Source organism: Semicossyphus pulcher, unplaced genomic scaffold (genome assembly GCF_022749685.1).
Source record: "Semicossyphus pulcher isolate SPU_LCO1_2020_fin unplaced genomic scaffold, fSemPul1.0.p SCAF_14, whole genome shotgun sequence".
In the NCBI taxonomy this organism is placed as follows: domain Eukaryota; kingdom Metazoa; phylum Chordata; class Actinopteri; order Labriformes; family Labridae; genus Semicossyphus; species Semicossyphus pulcher.
In genome coordinates this window covers 23,909,775-23,937,774 of record NW_027211648.1, presented here as the reverse complement: position 1 = coordinate 23,937,774, position 28,000 = coordinate 23,909,775, and the positions used below count along the sequence as shown (strand labels likewise).

Genomic DNA, 28,000 nt, shown 5'->3' with positions numbered 1-28,000 from the left:
GGTGTTTGGAAGCGCGGCGTCTGCAGCATAATTAAAACATGGCGGAGTCGGAGGAATTTAGACTTAAAAGACTAAAGGTGAGAAATACAAACATATAATACAATTACATTAAAAGCAGACGGCAAGCTAAATTGATTAGCCTTTCTAGCTTCAAGATATGACTTCTTTTCATTGTCGGACAGCTTCCGGTCGAGATGTGCATATTTAAGCTAACGTTAGCCAGCTAGCTTACAACCTTCCAACGTTAGCTTGCTGCTATTCAACACTGATGCATGCCTGTACGCCAAGCCCCGTCTAACAGCACGACATCCTGGTTATAAACTGACACATTCAACACAATATGATGCAGGTGTTTTATTAACTCAAAACCCTGGTATAATCCCATAAACACTGCACATCTGTGTTGCTGTAATCCTGGTTCCACGTAGCTCATGCATCGCGGAGGGCTGCCGCGAACAATACAAAAGTGCAGATTTAATTGTAGTTCTGTGTTGCATTGCGAGTCTGAACTGAAATGCTATTTTTACGCCAGTCAAGCATAACATTGTATGAATTGGTTGGCTGGTGTGTGTCCTAGTTGAATAGAAATGTCAGAACACTTTATGTTTTTTAATGTAATAATGTGTTGGGAAGCCCTCTCCTTTCAACATCGGAAAGCATGAGGCCTGTAGCCATTATTATCAGAAGCATTGATTGATAACATCGAGGGGTCGTATTGGTAGTAATACGTTTACTTGAAGAGTATGTATTCAGTGAGGACAGGATTTGATGAGATTGTCATGGTGTTTTCCTCATCTTAACAAGCACATATGACCTCATTATTACTGTATAATTTGTGTAAAATACAAGACACATATTCTATCATTCAGTCTCACAAATTTAAATACACTGACTGACAGTAGAGCTTGTTGATGACTATGCTTGGTGCTGTCATGGTTATGATATAATCCTTGTTAGGGATGCACGATTTTTTTGCAAATATGCCGATATTTTCCAACCTTTTTTGCCGATCTCGATAACTATATGTTAGGCACATGTTTTTTTTCCACTTAATTGCGGAGTACATCCAGTCTCCCCTGTAGTGGAATTGATATCATCTTTTGTTGTAGTGGCCCACTGGCAGATGCAGAAATAACTTAATGCAGTGCTTTATCAAATGTAAACATTCACTGGGCAATATAAGAAAACTACTTAAACTTAGGTTTTGTACAAAATGCCATATTTTTTTGCATGTAACATTTTCTTTTCTTTTTTTAGGGAATCATCGAGCATTTAGGCATACTTAAAGCATTGTTTTATTGGAAGAAAAATTACATGTCATTTTTAAGCCATAATCTGCAGATACTGATACCGTGCTGATAATATCGTGCATTCATAATCCTTCATATAATTAATTAAGGTGACTAAGAAAGCTAACTGTATTAAATTATTATTTCATTTAGGCAAACCACCTTCAGGGCCTTGGTATTTTGCATCTTGTGTCTCATTGGTCTGGCTCTTAAACACAGAGAGAGCCATTAGCTGGCCTTTTTAACACATCCTTTATGCTATTAGTTCCAACTGTGTTTTTCCAATGACAGGATGATTATTAGGTAAAACCTTAAATTTAACTGCTAATGTAATTAGCAACAATAGCCTATGTTAAGACTCTATCTTATCTCTTATCTCTTGTAAATATGAACACATCATTTGTCTGAAACATGAACTTGTTATATACAAGTAAAGTGGCTGTGCTTGTTTGGTGTTTTTAACAGTATGTAACACCGTTGCATAATTGAAAAAGGTGTTAAATTATAAATATTTTTATGGTAAGTGTAAATGATTTTTGTTCTGTTTTATACTATAAGATTTATTAAGTTAGACCATCATGAAAAGAGGATAAGAGCAGCATAATTCCTTGAATCCTAAACATGAATTTACCCCTTAAAATCCATTTTTAACTAGACTTTTTCTAACAGCATGAGGAGCGCCTGTCCAGAGTGTTTGATGAAGTGATGGGGCTCGGAGATTTTGCTGACTCCTCCAGGGGCTCTGCGTCTTCATCCAGGAGTGGAGGTCAAGAAGAGACAAAGGGTGTTGACGAAACCTCAGGACAAGGGGAGCACCAACCAATGGAAGAAGATGAGAGCAACGGTAGCAGACAAGAAGAAAAGATGAAGGAAAGGACGGGAGAGTCATCCTTTCCTCGAATATCCACCCCTTCCTCTGACAGACCCTCTTCGTTTACTATGAGAACCAGCGAAGGAGGAGGAGGAAGTGGGGGGGCCGCTTTTGATAATGCTCTGGATGGCCTTCCTTCATTTGAACCAGATGAAGAAGATGAAGATTGGCGCTATTCCCTGCCAGTGGGCAGCCAAGAGAATGCCAATGCAGCTAAAGCAAACAGAAAGGGAAACCAGCCGGAATCTGTTAACAACGCAACTCAAGACAATCCCTTTGAACGTCAGCCCAGAGAGGAGGAGGAGGAGGAGGAGGAGCAAGAAAGGGAAGGAACCAGTGGGTCTGCTAACACCTCCCACTCTTCCCAGGACCCCACTACTGAAAACAGCAGAGGTAAAGCAGCGTACATGTAAAAAGTAGACAATTTGAAAAAGACAAGATTGGTCACAGTGTGTGGAAACTGCTGTATAATGTTCTCTATGGCTTTGGATGGGCCACAGTCAAAGTCATGTCATCAAAGAAATTTGGGTTTGGAGAGTTGACAGTTCTCCCTATAAAGAAAGCCTATAGAACAAACTTGTGAGTGTGGTGTTTAAAAAAGAATATGGATTTAGCAGACAGGGATGGTCTAATGGAAGACACTAATAATTAGTAATTTTTGTTACTTGTAATTTTCAACATCGACCAGCAGAGGATATAACACAAATGCAAATCTCTACAAAACTAAAGTATGTTAGTATGACCAGAATTAAATGGATTTTAATTCAAAAGAAAAAGACAAAAAAGCTGCGTTTGCCTTAATGGTGTAGCTTAGCTTGCTACTTTTCCCAAGCCCAAGCTCAATTCTTAAGTCTACAGCTTTACAAACACTAAAGACTAATAGTCAGGATATGTTAGTCTCTGCGACTTAAATGTTTGACCTTTTTTAAATTCTGTTTCGTGTTAAATTTCTGTCAAATTTAAGGAAGATCAATACTGAATTGCTGCAATGGTCCTTTAAGCCCCTTTTAAACTGCACTTCAAGGCGGGATGATTACGCCTCTGTCACGTTCCGTCTTTTATGTAGAACGCACAGATGCGTAATGGTGGGGCAAAGTCGCTCTGCCTCTGAACCGGCATCGGAGGTAGCAGCAGAGCTGGCAGCCGGCGTTGCGTGGTCCGATGTAGAATGACAAATGTAGGTGGCGTGATGACGGAGCTTCATTATGGTGCTGAAGCGGAACTGCAGTGTAAAAAAAGGCTTTAGGCTTCTGTGGCTTGGCAACACCTTTAGATTTGCCCTGTAGTGGCAACATTTATTATGGTTTTGGTTTGCTTCATCAGCAGCCAAAAGGCCATATAGTATGTTGAATTGACAGTGGAGGCAAATGTTTAGAGGGAGCAGTCTGATTCAGTGGTCTGCATAATAAATGTTATTTGGCCCATCCAGTTGGATTTCTTCTTCATACCTTTACTTGTTTTCCCTTTTTTTCCTCTCACAATGAAATGACCTCGGGTTAACAACTGCGATACAAAGCAACACCCTCATAGAACTAGTAGCAACTTCTTAACATATCATGTTGCTTGCTCATGTACAAGTTTTTAAAAAATATCAACAGTTGGGAACACATTTCTTTGAGGTCAGCTGGTTGTGTCTGGGTTTATTGTGTAAGCTGCCACAACTTCAGCGCCCCTTCATGTGCTGTGTTGTTTGACATGGAAAGCTTTAATGTAAAAAAATTTGAGCTGCATAGAGCAGCATAAAATGATTTAAAAACACAGTTTCACGTTTACCCCACAATAGTTTGCAACCGTGTTGTAGATGTCCGTTATATCCTGGCAGTTAGGTTACACTGAACAAAGTATTTTGATTTGTAAACTCTAGGTTGAAGCGTAAACTGTTTTATTTGAATGTTTTCTTCTCTATCTGTCCGTCAGATGGCGGCGTCCTGAACCAGACAGAGGAGACAGAAGACAGCCAGCAGGGGGAGGTAACGATCTGTAGATTGTCAAGAAACTTCCAATTAAAAAATGCTTAAGGCTTTGGGAGCTAATTATGAATATTCTATTATTTCAGCAGTCAGAGACGGCTCCAATGGAGGACAGTAATCCCCCAATGTCTCCTACCATCAATATTAAAGATGAACCAATTGATGAGGGCTATGACGCTGCTTTACTGCCTCAGAGCTCCATCAGACAGATCAAAGAGGAGCTGGAGCAGCAGGAGGTAGGTGTGGGGGACAAAGTCATCAAATGCACCTGATGTTTATGTTGAGTAATATGTGTAGATTTTTTATTTGCGTTTTGCATGATAGGAGAAGATTAACCAGTAACATACTGAAAAATTTTGGCTTAAATCTGCTGCCACACTTAAACTGTTATTAAAATTTAAATTTGAACGACAATACAGAAACAAGACATACTCTTATTAACCCAAAGATAAGTCAATTTTTTCCTTGAATAACTCACAACAGAACCGCCTTGGCGAAGAAGACATAATTTACAATAAAACAAAATCCTATTTGTTCATGTGTTCTCATTTCAGGAAGAGCTGAGGATCAGCTCTGTCTACTCTGTGGGTGGAGGAAACACCTTTGCAACCCCAACCAGTGAGTTTAATTCTGTGTATATTGTGACAACTTTTTCACTCACTATGACAAAACATTTTGTTGTTGTCATCTTCGCTTAAAAGCAAAGCACCATAACGCCGGGAACACACCGGGCGCTGAAGCGCCGCGGAGCGGAGCCCGTTTCCTTTCGGCGCCCATGTTAACCGATTGTGTCGTTCACACCAGACGCGCTGTGGCGCGCACCTCTGCGGCCGGCTCGCGCCCTGCAGCGATCGTTTCGGCGTCTGGTCTATTTTTTGCACGAGCCGCAAGCGATCGCGTCAATCCTGGCAGGAAGTCACACATGAAACAACGAGAGAATCCGGTCACTTTTCAAAATTAAAACAATTTTCAAAATAAAACACAGCGATTGACAAATGCGATGTTATATTTGTGTGCTTTTATATATTTGTCAGTATCTAAACAGAGCGCGAGAGAGATGAAGATACACACAGACACACACACGGACATAGACACAGACACAGACACAGGCACACACGCACACATACACACACACACACACACACAAGAAAGAGAGAGACACAAAGTGGACTGGCTATAGGGGGTGCGGGCGGGGTGTCAAAACACACAGGCAAACAGAGAGAGAGAGCAAGAGAGAGAGAGCATGATTAAAAAACAGCTCCAAATGTGAGTAAACGACAGCTGAGGAGCAGAGGCGCTTGTCGACCGGCGTGGAGAAATGCGCGTCTGGTGTGAACGGAAGTGCTCCGGCTCGCGCACGATTGTCGTTGCGCGGCGCGATGCTTCGCAGCGCTTCGGCATCCGGTGTGTCCCCGGCGTAATGGCTATTTTAATATTTCACTAAGTCACTCCAGTATGTGTAAACGTAGATTCACACAGTGTGCACGGAAATACAGAGAGATCGTGTCTGCGTTAATTCAGTAAGGAGACTGCATTTAAGTTTTTAATCATGCCACGTGGGGAGGAGACAGACGTTAAGACAAGAGCAGATATAACACAGATCTGTGTGTGTATCTGGCTCAATAATGCTGCGTTCTGTCCGTATTTCCGCACACAGTTACTATAAAGTATAAACTACATGCTGTCATATGTCCATATGGTGTGTAGTTCATATATTTCACTGATGAACACAGAGCTGTAGTGGAGCATCAGGCTTCATGATCAAAGTTTCATATCACCAAAGTGAGAGATCCGATCACAAGTTGTCAGAGACGCATTTGATGGGCTCGTTAATGCTAGGTGTGAACTGCTGTGCTTAAAGCTGACCACTTGTGATCGGATCACCCAGGACTCATATGATAATGTGGATAATACCAAGTCTGAACAGGGTCTATGATGTCCAGCAATCTTAAACTTTCCCAAGATCATTTATTTTCTCAGTTGAAAGTTAGTTGTTAGTCGTCTTGCCTTACTGATTCAAAATGCCCCAGAAGCATCAGTAGCTAGTGATTTTAAAAACGTCATTTTCATGAATATTTTTTAATAAATTAACATATCTTTTCTTTACCAACTTTCACCCCCATCCACTTAAGTACCAGCACCGGTCCAAGCCCACCCTCCAGCGGCCATTTTTATCCAGGGCAGAGGTGCTGTCCTACAAGCCATGGCTCCTCTCCCCATCAGACCACCAGCTCCAGTCCCGAATTCACTTCCAGCTCTGACAGTAATCCCCCCACGCCCACCTCAGCCCCCTGTTCCCGGCAGCGTTCGCTGCAGTGGCTGCTCTAAGGTACTGTTTTTTCACTGTGTTGAGTTTGAGAAAAAAAACATCTTCTTAGACAATACATTTTTAAGGAAAATTGTTACTGTAAATTCCAAAGTTTAGCACTTCTCAAAATCTATGCATTATAAGCACTGAACATTGACAAAGAAATATTTACCAATGAATCCATTAATAAGCCGTAATAATGACACATTAGCAGGAGAGACAATGTTTGATGTAGCCTCATTACTGTCATTTTTGTTGCATGGTTCTGCAAATGATTACAGGTTTTGCTGAAAGGCCAAACAGCATTCCAAAGAAAAGGCTCGACGCAGCTCTTCTGCTCCACGGTCTGTCTGACCGGTCATCTGCCTCCAACCACTAAGAACCGATGCTGTTTCCAGTGTAACAGGTACATTGTTGTTTCCACTTTTGCCACCTTTGCGCTAAAGGGATGTTGCTCCAAGTTCAACGCAAAATTATCGTATGTTTTGTGATTTCTTCCAGAAGTTAGATGTTAGATGAATGCATGCTCAATCCAAAAGCTGGTTTTGCAACAGTAGAACATGGGAGTGTTGTGCTGTATCTACATGGATTTAAGGTCATTCCTCAATTATTAGCTTCTTCTTATTGAGATTACCTGTGTTTGATGTTAAATAAGGGTATTCTCCGCAGTGGGCCTCACAGTCAACAACAGACTAACCCCACAGTATGTTGACATGTTGCTATTTCTTCACCAAAAACAGTAAACAAACTGTCTTCTACGTTTAAGTTTCCATAGCCTATTGTTAATGTATTGAATGTTTTTGAGCAGTAACGAAAATTTACATTTATGCACGAGGCACTGCAGCATAACTCATTAATGATTTAAATCTCCAGACACATTGTCAGGATGGGGAAGGATCTTATGTTTATTAAAGTTTTGTGTGCTGATATTATGAACACTGGACAGTGTATTTATATCTGGACACAATTGTCAGTGCCACAGGTAGTTGTCCGAGGATTAGAATCAGAATTGTGATGGGGAGCTTGTTTTCGGTCTCAGGCTGTTTTTTCTAAAAATGATATTTAATTCTTATTGGTAAACGGTTAATGACTGTTAAAAGGGGTCGGTTATCGGTCTGAAAAAAAATTCTAACCTTACATCTCTAGTGGAAACACATCCTTAAGTCAACAAGACATTTTTACCATATTATTGACAACAAAATATTTTCAATAAAGCTTTTGATAAAATGCCTTTGGAGTTTATAAATTATTATTATTTATTTAACCATTATATTTTGGCATCATTAAAAAATTGTCTGTTTGTGCTTTTGTTTGTAACACTTAAATTGCTTCATTGATCATTCATTTGAAACTATATTCCTCATAATAATAATCCCTAATGTTCCCTTGAAAAAATTCAAGCTTCACCGCATAACGGATATGATCTAATAACTGTGATCACACTTTGCCACTTTGTGTGCTCCAACCTCTAACCTGGCATCATCATGTATTTTGACTATCTTGTGCATTTCTCTTTGCAGGGAGATTCTTCAACCCAGAGACATGATCATGTTTCCAGCAGACGACAGCACCCTCATGCACTTTTGTGGCCAGTTCTGTTTGTCTGTCTTCAAACACAAGAGGAAACAAGTTGAAAAGGTTCCTGATAAACTGGCAGACAAACGAGTTGAGAGGAAACCTGAGAAGCCGGCTGAGAAACCGGCCGAGGCAAAACCCTTCTGCAGTGTCTGCAAAGTCTCTAATAAGGTAAGAGACAGATTTTGGTGAATGTGCCTGATAAGTTAAGTCAACAATATTGTGTCAATTGTGTCTTTCTTGTCCTCCTATCTTTACAGCTGATTGAACATGAGGTCACCCATCAAGGTCGTCTTCACAGTCTCTGCAGTGATGCTTGCTTTGTATCGTGGCGCAAGATGCGGCAGTTAGCAATGAACTGTTGTGAAGGCTGTGGACTTTACTGTAACAGCAAATCAGGCTCCTGTCAGACCCTCACAATTGACAGATCTCAGCTAAACTTCTGCGGTCCCACCTGTATCGGCACCTACAAACAGGTATGTGTTTGGTTTGTTCCTTTAATGTTTATTTTAGAATTTAGAGAAAAAGTATGTATAATTGCATATTATTAGGTCCAACTGGCAAGAAGGTGTAACTTGAGGTGCAAAGGTAAACTTCTACAACACTTATTGTGTTTTACAGACCTGCAGAAAGACTGTTGACTGTGCCTACTGTCACAAGATGGCCACAGTGTCCTCTACAATCATGGAACGAGACCAGAAGGGCAAAGTTCAGCTTTACTGCTCAGCTAATTGTGTGGAACGGAGTCGACCTCCCCGACACATGCTCACAGGTAGGATATACCACAGACGCACTCACACATACTAAGGTTAGCTTGTACTATATACGTACAGCTTGCCTTCAGCCTTCAGAACTTGTCAGTGGCTGCGATAATATTCTCACTGGTTTATCCTCCTGCAACCCTACGTCCTAATACGGGGACATTACATTTTGGTTTCGCTTCACCTTATACTTTATTCTGCTTAATGCCTGGGGCACACTAGAGGATTTAAAATTTGTTAATGACTTTAAAAATGTGGGAGATCACAGGCATAATGACAGATTGAACTATTTTATTGTAAGAACACACACACACTCACACCATTCAGATGCACAACTCATTGGCGTTCGTTCTAAGGATTTCAGAAACAGGGATTCCAGGCAGGAATTAACATGATCAAACACGATCGCAGAAAAAATAATCACGGAGGCGTCCTGTTGTTGTAAGCTGGTCGCACCTGTATTTGCCAAGTTTTGCACCAATAAACAAATAAAGAGAATTAAACTGCGGTTGAAGTCATGGCTGGGAAGGCAGAATCTGTATGGCTTAAACATTATGCAATGTGAGCTTGAGGTGATTTGGAACAAAGATTTATTCAAGTACGAAACATCTGTTTCTGGGTTTTGCTGGTTTGTGCTCACTGTTTGTTTCACACCACAGGAATTTAAGTCGGATATTCAAAATTCAAAATCGGGGAGACTCCCATCAAGTCGGAAACATTAAGATTATCTCTGTGAAACCCTTACACTACAGGGGACTCTTTTGGGTAGATAATCTGTTCAGCCTCTGATCAGGAACACCCCTGTGATTGTCCAGAAGGGTGAATTGGACCCCAAATCTGCTCAATAATCCTCTAGTGTTGGGCCAGCATTGATAAGACCTGATCATCGATGGTAGCAAAAGCACAAACACTCTTTACTTCCAAAAAACATGGTAGACATCTTTGCCTCGTCTTTCTAAAGCTGATCCTGTGACAAAATTTAACATGGAACCCCACAAAGTTTATGGTTGAATTTGTCCGTTTATGTTTGGTGTTTAACAGTAATTAGATATGGCATTCAAATGTGACTAATTTTACCTTTAGTACCAAGCTGCAACAAGGCTAATCTGGGACTTTCGTTCATGCAAGCATAGCTGAGGAACATGAGGGAAGAAATCAACAGTTACAACAGAATATAAATAATATTTATGTGGTACAAATTAGTCTACATTGATTTTTATTTTTTATTCTTAGGTGATACAATTCCAGAGCATATTCCCTTGTCAAGAACACAAACATTGCTGAATGCAATAGTAGGAGACAACTCTGATGCGGAGGATTTGTCTGATGGCGATCATGATCCTGGTGCGGAACAACTAAGCGATGAAGATTATATTCCACCTGATTCACAAGAATCTGATCAGCAGAGCGGTGATGATTGTAACACTGAGCCACAACTTCATCCACATGAATCTAGACTTGAAGACAGTGATGAAGAGCAAGTAGTTTGTGGACGTGATGAACGTGATGACCATCTCTATGCAATACAAATAAAACCTATGCGCAAACGTAAGCATGGTGAGCCAGGACCCAGCCAAGATGGATATGGACAGTCCTGGGATGTTGCTCCTTTTACTCCCCGCTTGGTTCAGTTTGAGGCTGAAGATGAGAGGCTGCATGAGCGAGAACATTGGCAGCCATTGGACTATGTAGAGCAGTACATTGACACAGAGTTGATGAAACTCATTGCTCAATCAACAAATGCTATGTCGCTAGTCAACAGTGATAGCTCTCTCAACACTAAATCTGATGAGATTTATCATTTTTTTGGAGCATCAATTTTGATGTCTTGTGTGCCTTACCCAGAAATGAAGTACTTCTGGTCCAGTGCCCTACAAATCCCAGCCATTAGTGAAAAAATATCTTTCGACCGATTTTTCAAACTGAGGCTACATTTAAAAGTGGTCGTTGATGCTGACATTTCAGCGGACATGAGAAAAAAGGACAAATTCTGGAAGACAAGGCCGTTTATGGATCGCATTCTCAAAGGATGCTTGCTTCAGGCTCGACCAGAATGTGTGTCAATTGCAGAGCAGATAATCCCATTTACAGGAGCCTGTCCATTTCGACAGCATGTGCCACTAAAGCCCAGTCCAGTTGGCATGACGAACTTTGTGCTTGCTTCAGCTGATGGCATTGTGCTGGATTTTGAGGTGTATCAAGGTACAAATATACTAAGTTCACAGGTTCAGGATACAGAGGGACTGGGTTTGACAGCCTTGGTCGTGAAACGTCTGGCTAAAACTCTGCAGCCTGGTACAAAGGTATACTGTGATCGGTTCTTCACTTCCATGAAAGCTGTGGATCAATTGCTGGAGAAGCAGGTGTACCTGACTGGTACAGTAATGGAAAGCAAGGTCAACAAAGCACTGCGGAAGCTGCCAAGTGAGGAATACATGAAACGAAAAAGAAGAGGTGCTTCAGCAACAGTTACAAGGAGAGATGGGGAGGTGTGTGTGGTTAAGTGGTACGGCAACAAACCGAATTTGTTGCTTTCCACTGCCCATGCTGAACAGCCAGAAGACACTGTCCAACAATGGTCCAAGAAAAACAAACAATATATGACTATCGTACGTCCAAGCGTTGTTCACGAGTACAACTCCAAGATGAGTGGGGTTGAGTTGTTAGAGAAAATGATGAGTAACTACCGAATGAGTCACCGTACCAAGAAGTGGACAATTCGGATGCTGATGCACCTCACCGATCTCGCTTTAGCCAACAGCTGGCTTTTGTATCGCTATGACAATACTGAACGTCCTACACCAAGAAAGGGCCAAATGCAGTTCCTCGAGTTTCGCATGAATGTGGCACAGGCATTCTTGGCCAAGTGTGACTGTGAGGTCGAACATTTACTGGAAAATACTGCACAGCTCTTACAACAAGACAAAACACACAAGGACACTCCAGGGCCCTCTGTCTCAGGCTGCACAATTTCTGTCGCACATCTGCCAGAGGTGGTCAACCTAAAATACTTAAAGCGGTGCAGAGCAATAGGCTGCACTGAAAAATCCTCCGTACGGTGTGTGACATGTGATGTGTTCCTTTGCCTGCTACCTGAACGCAACTGTTACGCAGCATTTCACACAGCCCAAGTATTGCCTATTCCTACTGACTGAAAAGGTCATTCCAAGTTTTGTGTATGGAGCAAAGAAGTTACAGAACATACAAATCACATGGCTTTTTACTGTGTTGCATTGTGTGCAATTTTGTTTTTGAATAGCCACGGTCAAGCATTAGGTTAAGAGTTTTAAATAGTGACAATGACAACAGTGACAATTATGAGCAGGTTTATACATGGTTAAACACAGATGACCTTTGAATAGATGTGTTTCTATGTTTGCAAACTAAGCACAAACTGCTTTGCAGCATTTCAAACAAGGCAAGTAGCTGTGAAAGACTGTTCCTACAAAGAAAGGACACCCAGAGTTTGAAGTTTAATTCAATGAAAATACTAAATTTTGTGTCGCATAACACTAAATAAATATTGCTTTGTTTGTAAATTTGTGTACAGCAATGTTTGGCGTTGAAATAAACAGTTTTGTACTTTCTTAAAAACTGGTGACTTTATTGTGTTGTAGAGTAAAATAAACAGAAAGATATTTTTTCAAAACTGCTTCCTGTTCAACATCAATGTTTGGGCTTTGATATTAGCAGCTTCATACTTGGTTCCACCATGGTGACTTTGTCGTGTTATTAAGTCAAATAAAGCTATCTATCTTTTATTCAAAACTACTTCCTAGTTTTTGTACTAGCTTAATAGCTTGGAGAAATTCATGCATACTGAACAAAATCTGTGATCACAAAAGGCTAAAATACAAATACTAATGCTCTGAATTTATTGAACTTAGCATTTTCACTGAAATCCCTGCAGCTTATATTACATCAAAAGCAAGGGAAGGTGTGTTTCATTATACATTAATAAACATTGTGTACTCATATACTAGCAGGAGGGTTTTTTTTAATCTTCCCCTTTTCCCACAGGTACTGCATTCCCTTGCTGCCAGTGTAGGGTGTCAGCCGTTCCTCAGTATCATCTGGCCATGGTGGACGGCACTATTCGTAACTTCTGCTCCTATGACTGTGTGTCTATATTCAGGGTAAAGGCACAACTTGCACAATAACTATTTTGTATATAACAAAACTCATTCTAGATTTGCAGATTGTTTTTTTTTTTCCTTCTACGTCCTTACAGAAATCCGGGCAGATCTCTCAGCCAGACGCCATCAATGGAACCTCCTCTCTCAGGGACCCATCCCTCAGAGAAGCCCCTAAACCAGGGCCATCTGTAGGAGCCAGCTCAGTCCCTCCCATCCCTCAAGACTACCCATCTTCAGTCCCACACCCTGGCCACCATCCCAGTCATACCTCAGTGCCCCCTCTGGTACCCTCTTACCCGGCCATGTCCTCCCCCTCTGTCCCAGGGCAAACCCAGGCCAGAGCACCGTCTGGTCAGCTCAGCAAACCAGCAGAGGGCGATGACACTTCCAAGCTGACTTGCCATCAGTGTAACAAACAATTCAACGTCAAGCCGCTGCTTTTCAGTTACCAAGTGAGGACAAAAACTCGCATCATCATACAGTCACTCATTATATACACATCTTATAAGCATGACAAGTTTAACACTGTGACGATGATGATGATACTAATGATGATTTTTGCCTGCAGGGTCGTATCTCTATGTTCTGCAGTAGGACATGTTCTGAGCAGTATAAAACCCAGAAAAATATTCTGATACTGTGTGAGTGCTGTAAACAGGAGAGGGTTGTCTTTGACACCATCAGCTACAATCAACAGGAGGTGTCCGTCTGCAGTGACAGTGAGTTACCACAGTAATGGCTCTAGCCTTTATCCTCTCCTCTACATTGTTTCCAGGTATTTTTGTGACTCAGGGGACAAATAATTGTATCTCTGCATAATTTCTGATTCATTCTTTGTAGAACTGGTCGCTTTTGTCAAATCCCAGTTTCAACAAAACTGGTGTAAATTAATGACAAACAGCAGCTCTGGCCTTTCATTCTTTTAAATTAATAATCAGGGCTGCAGCGCACTCAGAATTGTCCATCCCCGTCCCACACACACAGAGACTATCCTCCATATGGTCCTGCTTACAAACACCATAATGAGTAGTGTAGCCAATACACACCAGACTCTCATAGGAGGCCACATGAGTCTAGTACTTGGACGTCTAGAAACAGAGAAACAAGCTGAGCTTAAGTTAGTTGTAGCTATGCTCGTGCAGTGCTCCTTCATATCATATCAGTTTACAATGGCGTTGCTTCAGAACAAAAGTGCAAGATTCTAATGAAAAGATGCAAGTGAAAGCAGGGTCTTCACGAAAGATTACCTTATTGGTCTGAATATAAGATAGATTTTTTCCCCTTGAAATGCATCTGAAAAAGTGAGATCATCTTATATTCCAAGTCTAGACTGTTAAAGGCCAATATATGTTCACAACAGTAGACAGCGCCATTTATCTATAAAGGGAATGTACCCCTCATGACTGAGGCCAGCCGTCACTCACCACTACAGTACCAGGGATGAAAGATGGAGAGACACGGTGATCGACTGGAAAAAAGTGGCAAAAGTAGGTTTGTTACCAACAACTGAGGCATAGATATGATGTGAATTTTAAGATAAGGGTTATAAATACAGCAGAGTCATTAAACAAGTGTCAAGCAGCCAAGAGATAGGGTGTCACAGACACTGAAGACCAAGAGCCCAAAAAAAACGTCTTACAAATAACAGACAAAATCGTACCGTGGTCCGATGCTGCTTCCTGAAAAACAGAACAAAACGGAACGATCTCCAAGCTGAAGGCCTTGGAGATCTCCAAAGAGCTGAGCATAGACATTTATGAGATGGATGGCCTAATAACTAATCACCAAGTGCTTGCTTATGGTGGATTTAGTGGGGTTTCTGTGAACAGTATTATAGGGTATAGTTTAGACCTGCTCTATACGTAAACTGTCATGAGAAAACAGTCATTTTGGTGCTTTATGAAAAAAACTGATTGATTGATTGATTCTAAATATAATCTGTATTGCTGGACTGGTGGACTGAAATGTTTCTTTCTATTATCTTAAATGTAATACTAATATGCCTCTCCTATCTTGTGTTCTAGGCTGTAAGCTATTCTTCAAAACAGACATGCAATCTCGTAAGGATCACCCATGGCGACCCTGCACATACTGCTCTGGCATCAGCCACAAAATGCTGCACAGCCACTACGGAGGCAGGATGGAGGAGTTCTGTAGACCACACTGCATGTCCCAGTACACTGTACTCTACTATGGGGTAGGCAAATATACTGTATGCTGTTAAACATAGGGGAGTGCCTTCATGTACGTTAAATTAGGTTGTTTATTAAAAATCTCTCTATGTCCTCCATCCCCTCCCCCTCTGTGTTTTCTTCCCTCCTTCTTCTCCTCCTCATCTCTCCAGATGGGTCGATGTGACAGTTGTAGGAAACAGGGCTACATGAATGAGAAGCTGCAGTGTTTGGGTTCAGTCCGTAATTTCTGCAACCTGCCCTGTCTGCTGCAGTACTGCTACCAGCACTTTGAGACGAGCCAACACAGCAGCAGTAACGGTACTGGAACGGCCTCACAGTCACCATATGGTAAATTCTGTTATAACACCGTAATGTTCAGTACTAGAGCCATCTCAATGCAAACAAGCTCATGAAAATTAAAACAACACGCCTGAAATGGAATCATACACATTTCCAAATAACAAATAAGTAGTAACTATAACTCTAGCCTTATTCATGCTTCGATCTTACATGTCATTACGTTGTACATTTGCTGATGAACCCATTCTCTGCATTACATCCAGAATTAAAGAGAGACACAGGCGGGCAGGAGGCAATCATGAGAAAATGTTTTTTGCATAATTTATTTTTGATTTATAAGTAAATAGTTAGATCAAAATTCACACAATGTTCATAAATATTTGGTTCCGCACATGTAAGGAATAGTAAGCGTTCAAAGACATCACAATAATCAAAAACACAAACGCTAGACAGTGAGACAATGCAGTTACAGTAATATATGGTCGATGTAAGGCAGGTCTGGAGGAGGGATCATTTTTTTTATAACAAAATAATGAAAAAAAATTAAATGAAACAAGGCAAATGTGTTTGGATGTTTGTGTTGGAGACAGTGATATTTTCTGTTACGTGAGCTGGACAGGTTTGTGTGAGGACTTTGCTTGGATTTTGCTTGTGCTGATGAAAACCGGTAGGGAAAAAAAATACATACATAATAATAGAAGTAAACGTGTTAACGTTGTAGTAGATATGCTTATCATAAAGTAATATAATTTAGCTTATACACTCGACTCTATTTCTGTTGCAGATGAAACTATTAAAATGCTTTGTGGTCTGCCCATATCTCAAAAACTCAGCTGATCTGATTTTCTGGTGGTCGTTTGATCAGATTTGATTGACATTGACAAAACAACTATGATTTATTATCAGAATCTGATTCTAATGTTACTAAATCCTCATTGATGCATAGAGATACACAACAGTACCCGCCTACATCAAACCAGAGGCAGAACTCCATTTGGACATGCCACTGTTTCTTTTTTGAATAGTGAGGGATGTAAAAACACATTAAATTGAGTAATGAGGTGGTAGGCATGAGGTTTAACGTCTAGTGGTACAGACGCTGCAATAAACCATTTTGCAATTGCATGCAACCATGTTAAGAAGTGTCAAAAATATTTCCATCATGCCTTTATGATCTGTGAAAAGACAAAGAAAATCAGAACTCTAAATTTACAAAACTTTTTTAAAAATGTTGATGTTTCTTTTCCTCCCAGCTCCAACCCAGCCCCACCACTCCTCAAAGATGAATCCTGTCATAGCCGATGTCGTGTCACTGGCCAATGGATCTGCGACTCAGCCCAGTGTGACAGCAGACATTGCTCTGACTGGTTAGTTCAAACACATATGCCTGTGTGGCTGTTAATACATCCCTAATTTGTTGAGTCTCTTGTCCTGGTCAAAGTAAAAAGAGAAACCAAAGTTCAGTTCTCCAACTACTTTCTGTTCCTTACAACTTCTCTAGCGTTTTTTCTTAAAAAGTAGAGTTTTTAATGACCTTCATCAATGTTTATTGGATTATATCGTGAAATTGGTTAGATATATATATATATATATATATAATACATTTGTGATATTTATTTGTTTAATGCAATGTGTAATATTTGTATTTCTCTTTTGTAGGGGCGCTTCCAGCCTCCAGTGTTGACGGCAAAAACCTAGACCATGTATGTACTCTGTGTGTGTGTCTGTTTTTGGTCAGACCTTACAAACAACTGTAGGTCTAGACTAGAAAAGTACCAAAATTATGACCCAACAATAACTTTTCTAAAATGTGTTTTAAAGTCCTTTGCAGTATTTTAATAATTAAGATCTTGATCAGGTAATCTTTGTTATTTTGCTCTGCTATTTTTTGCCCTTTAATGTGTAATGTTTGTCTCCAGGCCAGTACTCAGACTGATGCCATGCGAGTGCCTGCGCCCCGCCGACGACAAATGAAGAACAAGTCAGTTCTGTGTCGGCCCTTCACTATGGACCAAGAGAGCATGTGCCAGCTGCCTACACAGTCCACTGAATCATCAGGTAACTACCAAAAGTTTTGCCTTTTTATGCCTGGCTCACACAGAACACAAAGTGGCTGCAGCGCAGGATTTAGTTGCGCAGGTTGTGTCTCCCAGCAGCTTTCTGACAGTGAAATGACCATCAAGTGTACTTATTGCACATTGTGACATCTGAAATTAGAAGCATGTTCTACCTGCCTTGATAAACATAATGATAACAGCTGCATATAATTCTACTTTTTCCACATCAATGTTAACACGAGATCTGTTAACTATGTACCTTCGCACTTGGATGGTTTGATGGAATCTTCAGTCCTGCTTAGTGTGAAAAACACCTCTTCATGTTGACTGATCAAACCAAAAACTCATGGTCATAGAGGGTTGACGCAATTAAAATGAAGGGTTGAATTGTCATTAAAATTAAACAACTTTCAGTTGCATACATTATGGAATTTAATATCCACACAAGGTGGACAGTGATGTGCTGGGCTACTTTTGACCTTCTGTTAAATATTAAATATCAGAATTTCCTGCGAAGACAAACAGTTCTGCAGCAAAAACAAATGAAAAAAGCTTGTGTTTCTCACTAATTAAATCCAGGCTAATTCTATAAATTAGACATGTGTTGCTGCTGATACCCACAGCAAGCATTTAAGAGCAATAATGAAAACCTACTTTTGTAGCACTGGTAGAAAAGGCCCTGCTTCTTTAGGCCATGGCTAGTGTGAGGCTAGGGTAAATTTGTCACAACCCTACTAACCGTCTAATTCATTAATTTTCTTGGTTCACTCAATTGTTCGTTGTTCACAACCAGCTGTTTCAATAATTACACCAGTTCTGCTGGATAGCTCTTCGCAACCTGACCAGCCATCTGCTGAAGCATCCACATGTCCAGCACCGTCATCGAAATCTCAGGGAGAAACTCAGCCATGTGATGGTGTGCCAGCACGCCTAACCGGGCGCCATTTCCTGGGCAAGAGGGAGACTGACTCCGAGTGCAAGGTCTGCTCCCAACACAAGAGGAAGAGGGTGGAGGAAGAGCTGCAGGAAAGGAAGAAGCAAAAGACAGAGGAGGTTGAGGAGGCAGAGGGGAAAACAGTAGAAGAGGCGGAGGAGGCGGAGGGAGTGAACACACATGAGGACAATGATGGGGAGAGAAAAGTGGAGGAGCACTGTGAAATGAAGACTTGCGAGCAGAAGAGCGAGACATTGGGGAGACAGACGTCGTATTACTGTAAGACATGTTCAGGAGAGCCCAGCCTCTGTCCTGTTCCCTGTTTCGAACTCTTCCACACCAGACTGATCTACAAAACTGCGACTGAACTGGAAACTCTAGGTAAGCCTTCAGAGTAACACAAAAAAAATAAAAACATATACTAGCAACATTATATAGTAAAAAGTACCTGTTTTTCTACTACAGCTGGATCCACTTTCCAATGATAGTGTTTTGCAGAATAAAAACAACAATGTACAATGAGCTGTTGACAATTATGTGCTTTCCAAGTAAATTGAACTGACTTCTTAAGAGGGTCGAGTTTGTCACCCCGAGTTTTTCTCTCCACAGCTTCCTGACCTGCTGAAACCAGACGCTGTCCAACTACAGGAGCAGTGTTCAGACCTACAATTCTTCAGTGACCTTAACTTCCTAATATGTCGATGTCTGTTTTACTTGAACCCAAAACATTACCAACAGCAAAGGCAGTAGTTGCATGGTTGTGTAGTTGTGAGTCCAGTTACATTTTGCACTTAAAAGGGTGTTATGGTACTTTTTATAATGAGCTGATAAGATAGCAGTATTTATGATCAGGACTCACTAAAAACACATTTCATAAGGCTGGGCGTGGCTTTGCAGGACATAGCAGTGCACGCTCACAGTGAAGCTGTTACCCAGGAGACCACTGCCCCCTTTGAAACAAAAATACAACGCAGATATTATTTTAGCCCAAACTATGATCTTTTCCTTAACATAACCCGATAGTTTTGGTGCCTGAACCTAACCAAACTGTGAACTTTTCAGAAAAAGAAACATAGCAATCACACTTTTTGGCAGCAAAATTACTCCTTTGGGTTTAGGAAAAGATAGTGGTTTGAGCTAAAATGATCAGATAAAGGCCCCCTACATAAATATCCGAAAACAGACCCCCATCCAAGAAGAATTTTAGACAAAATGTAGTCCATCTAAATTTCATCAATTTCCATTATACAAGGGCTGAAACTTAACGGCTAGCAGAGCTGCTTAAGCTTGACATTTACACATTTAAAAGAACTACACCAGGCACACAGGACATAAGACACTGCCCCCATGTGAAATGCTATGTCTTTAGGGAGCACCTTTAATGATCCACTGCACAACAGATTCACATGGCTGTCTGTATCCTCTTCCCATAAAGGGTATTTATATTTAAAGGGGGGTATTATAGGTGGTCTGGAACAGATGATTAGACAAGCTTGTGATTCTTCCTCAAGTGCTTCACTGACCTGCACACAGTACTGTAACACGTTAGTAAAATACCTCATTGATGGATCTGTGTCTCATTACATTAAAATGTCATTAAACTTGATTCCAATCATGGTGTACTTTTCAGGTGTCTTAAAAGGTGTGGATGTCATGCTGCATTCAATTAATTTGTGTATTGTGTAAATGGACTACGTGCCAAATTACTTCTGGTGGGTTCTTAAACCCGAGTACGTCTATCACTTAATGTTACAGGCCGAAAAGGCATTTACTATTTTGATAGGACTAACGGTAAATTATGTTACCTGATCCTTACAGTTATCAAGGTATCTTGTACAAACATTACACAGATGCAGCCCAAGGAAACCAGCATAGGATTCTTATGCAGGGGTTAACACATCAATTATGCCTACCTCACATTGATTTCTGGAGTTTCTGAAAATGGCTAATAAACTTATGACACCACAGGGCAAATCCATTTGTGCTAAAAGCTGTTCACGCAGCTGGATCCAGGCAACTGTGATTCTAAATGTGCTTTCTACTTAAAATAAGAAACTAAAATATTAAAATAGTTGTAAATGATACTTTGTGTTACTGAAATTCCTTGTAAAACAGTAGCACATTTCTGTAAGATTTTCACTTCAGTTAGACCCTGTAACTCTGTAACTTTAATCTAGATAGGATGCCGTATTAGATTAAAGTCTCTCCTTGAAGATCGATTGTATTCGAGTGTGAATTTCAGAAAGTGATTGGTTAAATAAATGCAGCGTAATTTATAAAGGAGATGGATGTGTTCAGTTCTTGCTGTAAAACCCAGTGGATGGTCTTAGGTGGAGGTCCCTTGGTTCGGGTTTACTCTCACTGCCATACTGACAGATTGACCAAACAAGAAGATAGAGGTTCAACAGTCTCAATAACCTTTATTTAAATATTTCCAAACGTCTCCAGCCAGTCGCTCTGGGCCTCGTGCCCCAGCTGTATTTGAGATGCACCTATCAGGCAAAAATTTGCCGTCACTTGAGTGTTTTAAGCGTCTGATTGAAGACAACAGCGTTGATTTGAATGTTCAGTTATTAACTGACTTGTACTGTTAAGCTACATTTTAAGGTTTAATTTTATGTGTGATGGATAAACTTTGAATTGCTGTACCTCATTACTGAACCAAGATTTACTTCAGCTGTTTACTTTTACTGTTTACGGTTTACTTCATCCGTCTGCTGTCAGATGAGCAGATTCCAGCCCTGTGATGCATCTCTGACGTTTACTTGACTTTACTTCTTTACTTATTGTCTCTTGAGTTTTTGTTACTTTCCACTGTATTGCTGATACAGTGGAAAGTAAGATTTTATTTGTTCCTTATTTTTACAATAACACTGACATGGGTCAATTATGAAGTCATATTTGATTTATTGTATGTTTTGTTTTAATAACTTTTGTCATCAACTGAAAACCATGTGTTTGTTTCCTTAATGCAAAAAAAATCAATAAATATAATTTGAGAGCAACATTTTGTTTTTTTGCCTTTTTTTTGTACACCAATGGTTTTCCTCAGTCTGATGATGAATGAGCACAGAATGATGTGTAATTTCATTTAAAATGGACATATAATATATCTCTGTAATACTTAAAAGTATTAAAAAACACACATCAAAGACATATAAATACAAAACAGTCTTTGTCTCCAAGCAGACACTTACAATGAGCAGAGAGACGGACCATGAAATGGGTCAACCCTTATTTTTACACACAAATACCTAATGAGATTTTTAAATAAATACATAAAATAAGTAGGTGAAGAAAATCATTCCACAGGTGTTTAAATTAATCATCAAAGCTACTGATGGTCACAAGACAGTAAGAATATTTTAACCCGGACTGAAATGATTTAATCCCAAGTAAAGGTGTTTCCCGGGACAAACCTATGCTGCCTGCCTCAGGACAGTAGAGTGAATGGCACACTGAAATCAGCTGATATGGGGTATTACTAAAGAGACACGGAGGGGAAATGATCAGCCCTCGTGAAAATTCTAAGTTAAGCACAACATCAGTGGAGTAAAGATAAATAATAAACATAAGTGTGACAAATGATCCAGAATATGTAAATGAAACCAAGCTGAGCATCTTAAATCTTAAGAGTCTACCTTAAGACAACATATTACTTACCTTTTTACCTATGCACTCTGGTTACACTTAAACACAGTAGTTGCAATCTCATGTCACAGGGCATTTTAACATTATGTCTGATGTCTGTTGCTGAAACAGCACTTGTGAAAGAGGTTCAAATACTTTGCTGCACATGAATGATGACATGTCATTTTTTTTCTTTAAACATTTTTTAAAGGTTGTAGTTTTTTTGCAATAGCACTTGCACGTGCATTTCTTAAATGTGAAATGTATCATATATGTAATATAGGTCTGTAATAGGGTCCTATTTCTATATCTGTAGAATATGTAAATGTGCCATTGACGTATGAATGTATTGTGTATTTTTCTACTGTATCAGAGCACTGTGAAGTCCAAGACAAATCTTATATTATCTTATTTTTGTTTAATATTAAATTTAAATGAGACTACTCATTAACATAAGGTATTAAATGAACGGGGGTGGGGGTAAATTCCATCCTTCATCTATTTACAACATATTTGAATCTATAGATTTAAAGATCTTTCGTAGCCAAGGTTTGTGCTCTACAACGAAGGATGCTTCTGAATGCAGTCATCATGCGTGTAACATTTTAGCTTCAATAGGTCACAGCTACACTACTCAAAAAAATTAAACAAACAATTTTAATGTTAATTTTAATTGTGATGTATCATCAAAATAACCAAATGCTTGGTAATAATTGTTCAAGGTAAAACATATACACACAGATGTCTAGCAATCATTATCCGCACAGAAAACATCATCTCACTTCAGAAAATAAAACTTTTATGGCTTTTTAAAAAAATGTGTTCCTTTTATTTTCTTGAGCAGTAAACATTCATTCATTAAGAGACATTAGTAGAAAGCTACACTTGCCTGAAATAGCGATTTTAATTATTTTCAACCAAGCTCTCATTAATGGTGATCTGTGATGCGATATTTTATCGTACAAAGTTGTAAATATTTACTTAAATGTTCTTTTTCTTTTGCCGTTCATAATTACCCCCATCTTACTGTATTTATTTCTCTTTGTCTGTATAATTATCTCCTCTTTACGATTTTTCCTCCTCTCCCTCCAAGCAGCTCTGTCCTCAGTCAGCTCCTCAGCAGCAGAGGAGAACGTGAAGGTCATAATGGTGCCTGTCCCCGTCCCAGTCTACATCCCAGTGCCTATGAATATGTACTCCCAGCACACACCTTTCCCCATGGCTATGCCCATGCCTGTACGTCCCATTACATCTGAAAATCTATTAATTCAGAATCATGACTGCACTTTATATTACTTACCTGCTGCAGAGGAAGATGTTAACTCTTGAACTTTATTGTCAGATTCCAGTACCCTTGATAGTACCACAAAACAAGGATATGAGAGATGCAGCTGTCCAGTCAGAGCCTTTGGCTGAGAAGGAAGAAAAACAGAAAGATGTTCCTGTTTCCAGTGCAGGTGAGGCCTTTTTTTGTTCCCATTTATATATTTAAGTCAGATAAAAGCTTTGATATTTTTGACACATTTATCAATGAAAGTTTCAAAAGATGAATTTCCCACTTTTTACCATCTAATTTTCTCTTCTTCTACAGACCAGATCAGTTCGTATAGTGGAGACACAGAGCCTGAAATGGTCACTCCTTTACCCCCTGGTGATGAGGAGACTCAAAAAGCAGTACAAGCTGAGCTGCCACTTACTGTCAGTTCAGAGAAGAGCACAGAATCAGCTGACCCCCATCATAATACCCAGCCAGAGGAGGGAACCCCGACAAGTGAAGCACCGACCACCAGCACAGAGCATCAGCCTCCCTCCTCGCCAATGATGGACCTGGAGAGTGACTTCCCATCTGGTGAGATGCCATATAATTTAACACCAAAATGAATCAGTTAGAAAAAACACAAAGGTGCAACAACGGAGAAATTTGAAGTGTGTAATTCGCTAAGTCACTTTTTGCCCAGTTTAAATGCTGATTGGAGAAAGAAAAAACACTTACACAATTTATTGTGCCCTTGCTTTTGCAGATTTGGTGGATCAGAAGCCGTCTGCTCCGCAGAGAGGAGTTAAGAGATCCAGAGAAGCTTTCTCAGGACGGAAACGGGTATGACTCCCCTGATAGATCAGCAGGTTCTAGTTTTCCTGCAGGCTGCTCTGTGATTCTCTATGATATGGCACACTCAGTGAAGGCTGACAGTGGAAGTAACTGTTCTAGAAAGCTTTAAAATAGAGAGTACCTACCTGACTGTATTTATCAGAAAGTTTTAAATACAAATACATGTTTTGCCCACAGTCAACCATTCAGCCGTTACCAACCAGTATTCATTATATTTCTTTCCACCCAGGGACGAAGGCGAACTGTTCCGTCGGACCGCACTGCTGTAGTGGCTCCTGCTGCCACCAAACTGAACCACATGTACGGGGTAAAAGCCTGGAGGAGCTGGGTCCAACAACGAAACAAACAACTGAAAGAATGTGAGCCTCCGTTCTCTTTGTAGTTTTATTTTTTCTCTTTTTCTCTCTTTTTCTGACCAAATGATTGGTGCCTCTGTAACCTAATAAATTATAATCTAGTTATGTTTTATTGTGTCCTTGTAGCCAATTTAGTGGATATTAAAGAAGACGTCATTCAGTGTGACTCTGCTGAGCTCAGCTTTGCTCTGTCTCACTTCATCAAAGAAGTGAGACGGCCAAATGGAGAGCCCTACAGCCCGGACAGCATCTTCTACCTCTGTCTGGGGATACAGCAGGTAAATACACACACCTTGTGTCAATGGTTTCCATGATTCTTATAGTGTGTTTCTTATTCATTCCTTCTTTTCTGTCCCCCTATGTTTGAGCAGTATCTGTTCATGAAGGGCCGCATAGAGAACATCTTTACTGACCAGCTGTACAGCCAGTTTGCTACAGAGATATCTGGGATGCTGCAACTCTGGAAACCTAAACTACGACCTGGTGGTATGATCACTGACATGAACTCATAGTCCTTTTTGTGACCCCATTGTTAATCTGTTTATGGTTGACTTATTTTCTGCTATTGCAATTCAGTCTATTTTTAAGAAATTTCCTCTTTATATGTGAGTTATTAGTGGTAGTATGTGAGTCCGTCATTCTGGTGCTGGATAAAGGTTATATACTTCAAAGTCCAGAGAGATCATCTACCTAACACTGCAGTTTCTTTCAGCTCTGTAGAGTTTTGTTTGGATGAAACTTTATTATTTTGGTTCATGCTCTTATCAGTGTTCAGCAGCAGCAGGCAGTTGTTTTCAGCAATAAGTTTAAGAAGCCTTATGTACACATCTGCACAACATCAGATGACCAACAGACAAAGTTGGCAACTAGCTCATAAAAATAATGCAGCTATAACAGATAGAGAGAAAATAATAATAAAGAGTTTTTCATTTAGACAGAAACAAGTCTGAATGACTAATGTTGCTCCATTTTTGCAGGATGTGTAAGAAGGCAACACCTTGCTGACAGGTTCATCATATCAGTGTAACAATTTGATAGTCTATCAATGCAGCTTTTTGCTGCCCCCAAGTGGCCTGATGCCAGGTTGACCCCATAAAATGAAATGTAATAATATTCAGATTCTTTTAATCCTGTAGTTAAGTTAAACATAAAATAGTTAGAGATTTAAATCTAATCTAATAAATATGTAATTGTTTAAAAGAGCGTAAAAGAGCTCTGTCTCTGCTTCCTCTTTCCGTCTAAAGGTGTTGTTGTTTCTTCCCGTATTGCTGAGTCCTACCTGTGGGAGTGTAAGCAGCTGGGCGCCTACTCCCCCATAGTGTTGCTCAACACGCTGCTCTTCTTTTGCACCAAGAACTTCCGCTTCAACACGCTGGCGCAGCACCAAAGCCTCTCCTTTACCAACTTCACTCGATGCTCCAAACCCTGCAGCCGAGCCGGCAAAGTCCACTACCTCCGACACCAGAGAAGCAGCACTGCCACACCCCGCCGGGAGGAAACAGGTAGGTGTTAGAAAATAAGTATACCTTATATCTTTTAACATCTTCTAAGAATCTCTTTCTAAATCAAAATAGTTAGTATAATGTGATCAAGGATCACTTATTTTCTTTAAAGACTATAAGAATCAGCCTTAAAAATGTTTCTTTATCACAATCGCCTTCTTTTTTAACATTGAAACCAGGTTCATGAGCTGTCTCCTTGCACAGTGTGTGTCAAAATATTGAAGAATTGAGTTTTGGTTCTCATTTACATTTTAGAGCGCTTGAGAAAAAGGCAGGTGGAGGTGGAGGGAGACCTGGAGATGCTTGAAAATGTCCCCAACCCTCTGCACTGTCCCGTCAGACTGTACGAGTTCTACCTCTCGAGATGGTAAGACAGATAGACAGACCCAGAAAATGTACAGTCACATATACAAAGATAGCTTATTAACACACTTGAAATTAAACAAATGCTTCATCTGTTTTGCACCTTCACTGTCTTACAGCCCGGGGACGGTGCAGAGGAGAACTGACGTGTTTTACCTCCAGCCTGAACAGAATGTGCACACAAACAGGTCAGAGGCAAAGACACCCAGTGATGTGCAGATTTTTTTCTTTTTTGATAGATTTATCTTTTTTGCTTCAGTAAAATCCCATTGGTTTTTTGAGGTTTTTATTTATGATAATCCATTACCGACCCTGAGATTTAGACAGCTAATGTCAGCATTCAACTACTTCCTAGTTTGCATTATTGTTTGACAATATTACAAGGTACGAAAGGAAAAGCGTGAAGTCCGAGCTAACAGTACTATTTACTAAAAACCTATAACTTTTGTAACATCAAGTTTATTGACAGGCCTACTTGTAAGCATAGTCTACCTTGTTAACAAGCTAATGTGCTAAACTTGCACTAGCTAACGGTAATGTTAGCTGGGAATTTACACCTTTCCTATTGCAACGAGATTCAAGATATTTATTGTCACTCCAGTTTTACAAGTCCAGCTGTGTTAAATTCTTTAGCCGGGGGCTCCGTTTAAAAAGGGGTACATATTAAATATAATATATATAAGACATACAATATAATAAGGAAGCAAAATAAGGAAGAAGTAATAAAAATCAAATAAAAAAATTTGAGGGAAACAAAAGAAAATGTACATTTAGAGGAAAACATCTAAGGCAAATATACATATATATATATATAAACATACACACACACACATTTAAGGTGCAGGCAGGCAGAAATATACAAATATATACATTCAAGGGTCAAGTGTGTATTGCACAAGGGGTTGAATTCAACTTTTGCACGGTTGTGGTCGTCAAGTAACAGTATTAAATGGAAATGTTAGCTTGAAAGCGGTTGATGCTAACAGTAGTTTTAACAGTAGCTTATGAGTTATCAAAGATGTTGTTTACCTTGAAATATGGCCTGATGCCACACCATATGTTTACCATCTATGGTATTTGTTTCGATCATCATTTATATGAGTTGCAACCTGAAACGCAGCAGTACAAAACATTTTAACAGCATTTGAGCCTCCCACCCTGACATCGGAGGAAAATGGCCTCAATGTCAATATGGCGTTTCAGTTTATAAATTACCTTCTGTGCTTTTTGTGGACAGCAACATGCAAACGTGTCTTGTCATGTTAGCACTGTACTGTAAAAACAAACAACAACAAAATATGACTTGTTTAATTTTCCGTTTCTTGCTTTAACAGTCCCCACTGGTACACTTCTCAACCATTAGAGGCTACCACACTACAGAGCATGCTCACACGCATCCTGGCCGTCAGAGAGGTTCACCAGGAAAAGGAAGATGTCAGTTTACAGTGATATGAAGCTCTGTGTTTTCACATCCTGCTTATGATCTACCCTGCAACAGAAACCTTCCGTGATGACGAACGCTTCACAGTGGATTAAAGCTGTACGTACATCCATCAGTCACTCAGACCAAGGTTGTCAGATCTTTGAAACAGGGAGACAGAAAGAAAGATGCAACGAAGGAACACTTGATCGAAGAGAGAGACGTATTTAAGAAAGTGTGGTTT

At 40.0% G+C, this 28,000-nt stretch overlaps 1 protein-coding gene across 1 annotated transcript; it reads left to right on the top strand.

Annotated features, from left to right (window-relative positions):
* The first annotated feature begins 2 nt into the window (after positions 1–2).
* LOC138591259 (zinc finger MYM-type protein 4-like) lies at positions 3–28,000 on the top strand. The gene is made up of 30 exons (XM_069661794.1): positions 3–77; positions 1,959–2,553; positions 4,078–4,130; positions 4,217–4,366; positions 4,685–4,748; positions 6,263–6,459; positions 6,720–6,844; positions 7,959–8,184; positions 8,274–8,489; positions 8,635–8,785; positions 12,795–12,910; positions 13,006–13,362; positions 13,479–13,629; positions 14,935–15,107; positions 15,255–15,432; positions 16,638–16,751; positions 17,044–17,087; positions 17,304–17,442; positions 18,269–18,274; positions 23,102–23,241; positions 23,348–23,462; positions 23,597–23,854; positions 24,027–24,103; positions 24,345–24,474; positions 24,598–24,749; positions 24,843–24,957; positions 25,716–25,973; positions 26,229–26,340; positions 26,456–26,524; positions 27,671–28,000. Exons 1-30 carry the CDS (start codon positions 39–41, stop codon positions 27,783–27,785), a joined length of 4,635 nt encoding a protein of 1,544 aa, XP_069517895.1. The 5' UTR covers positions 3–38; the 3' UTR covers positions 27,786–28,000.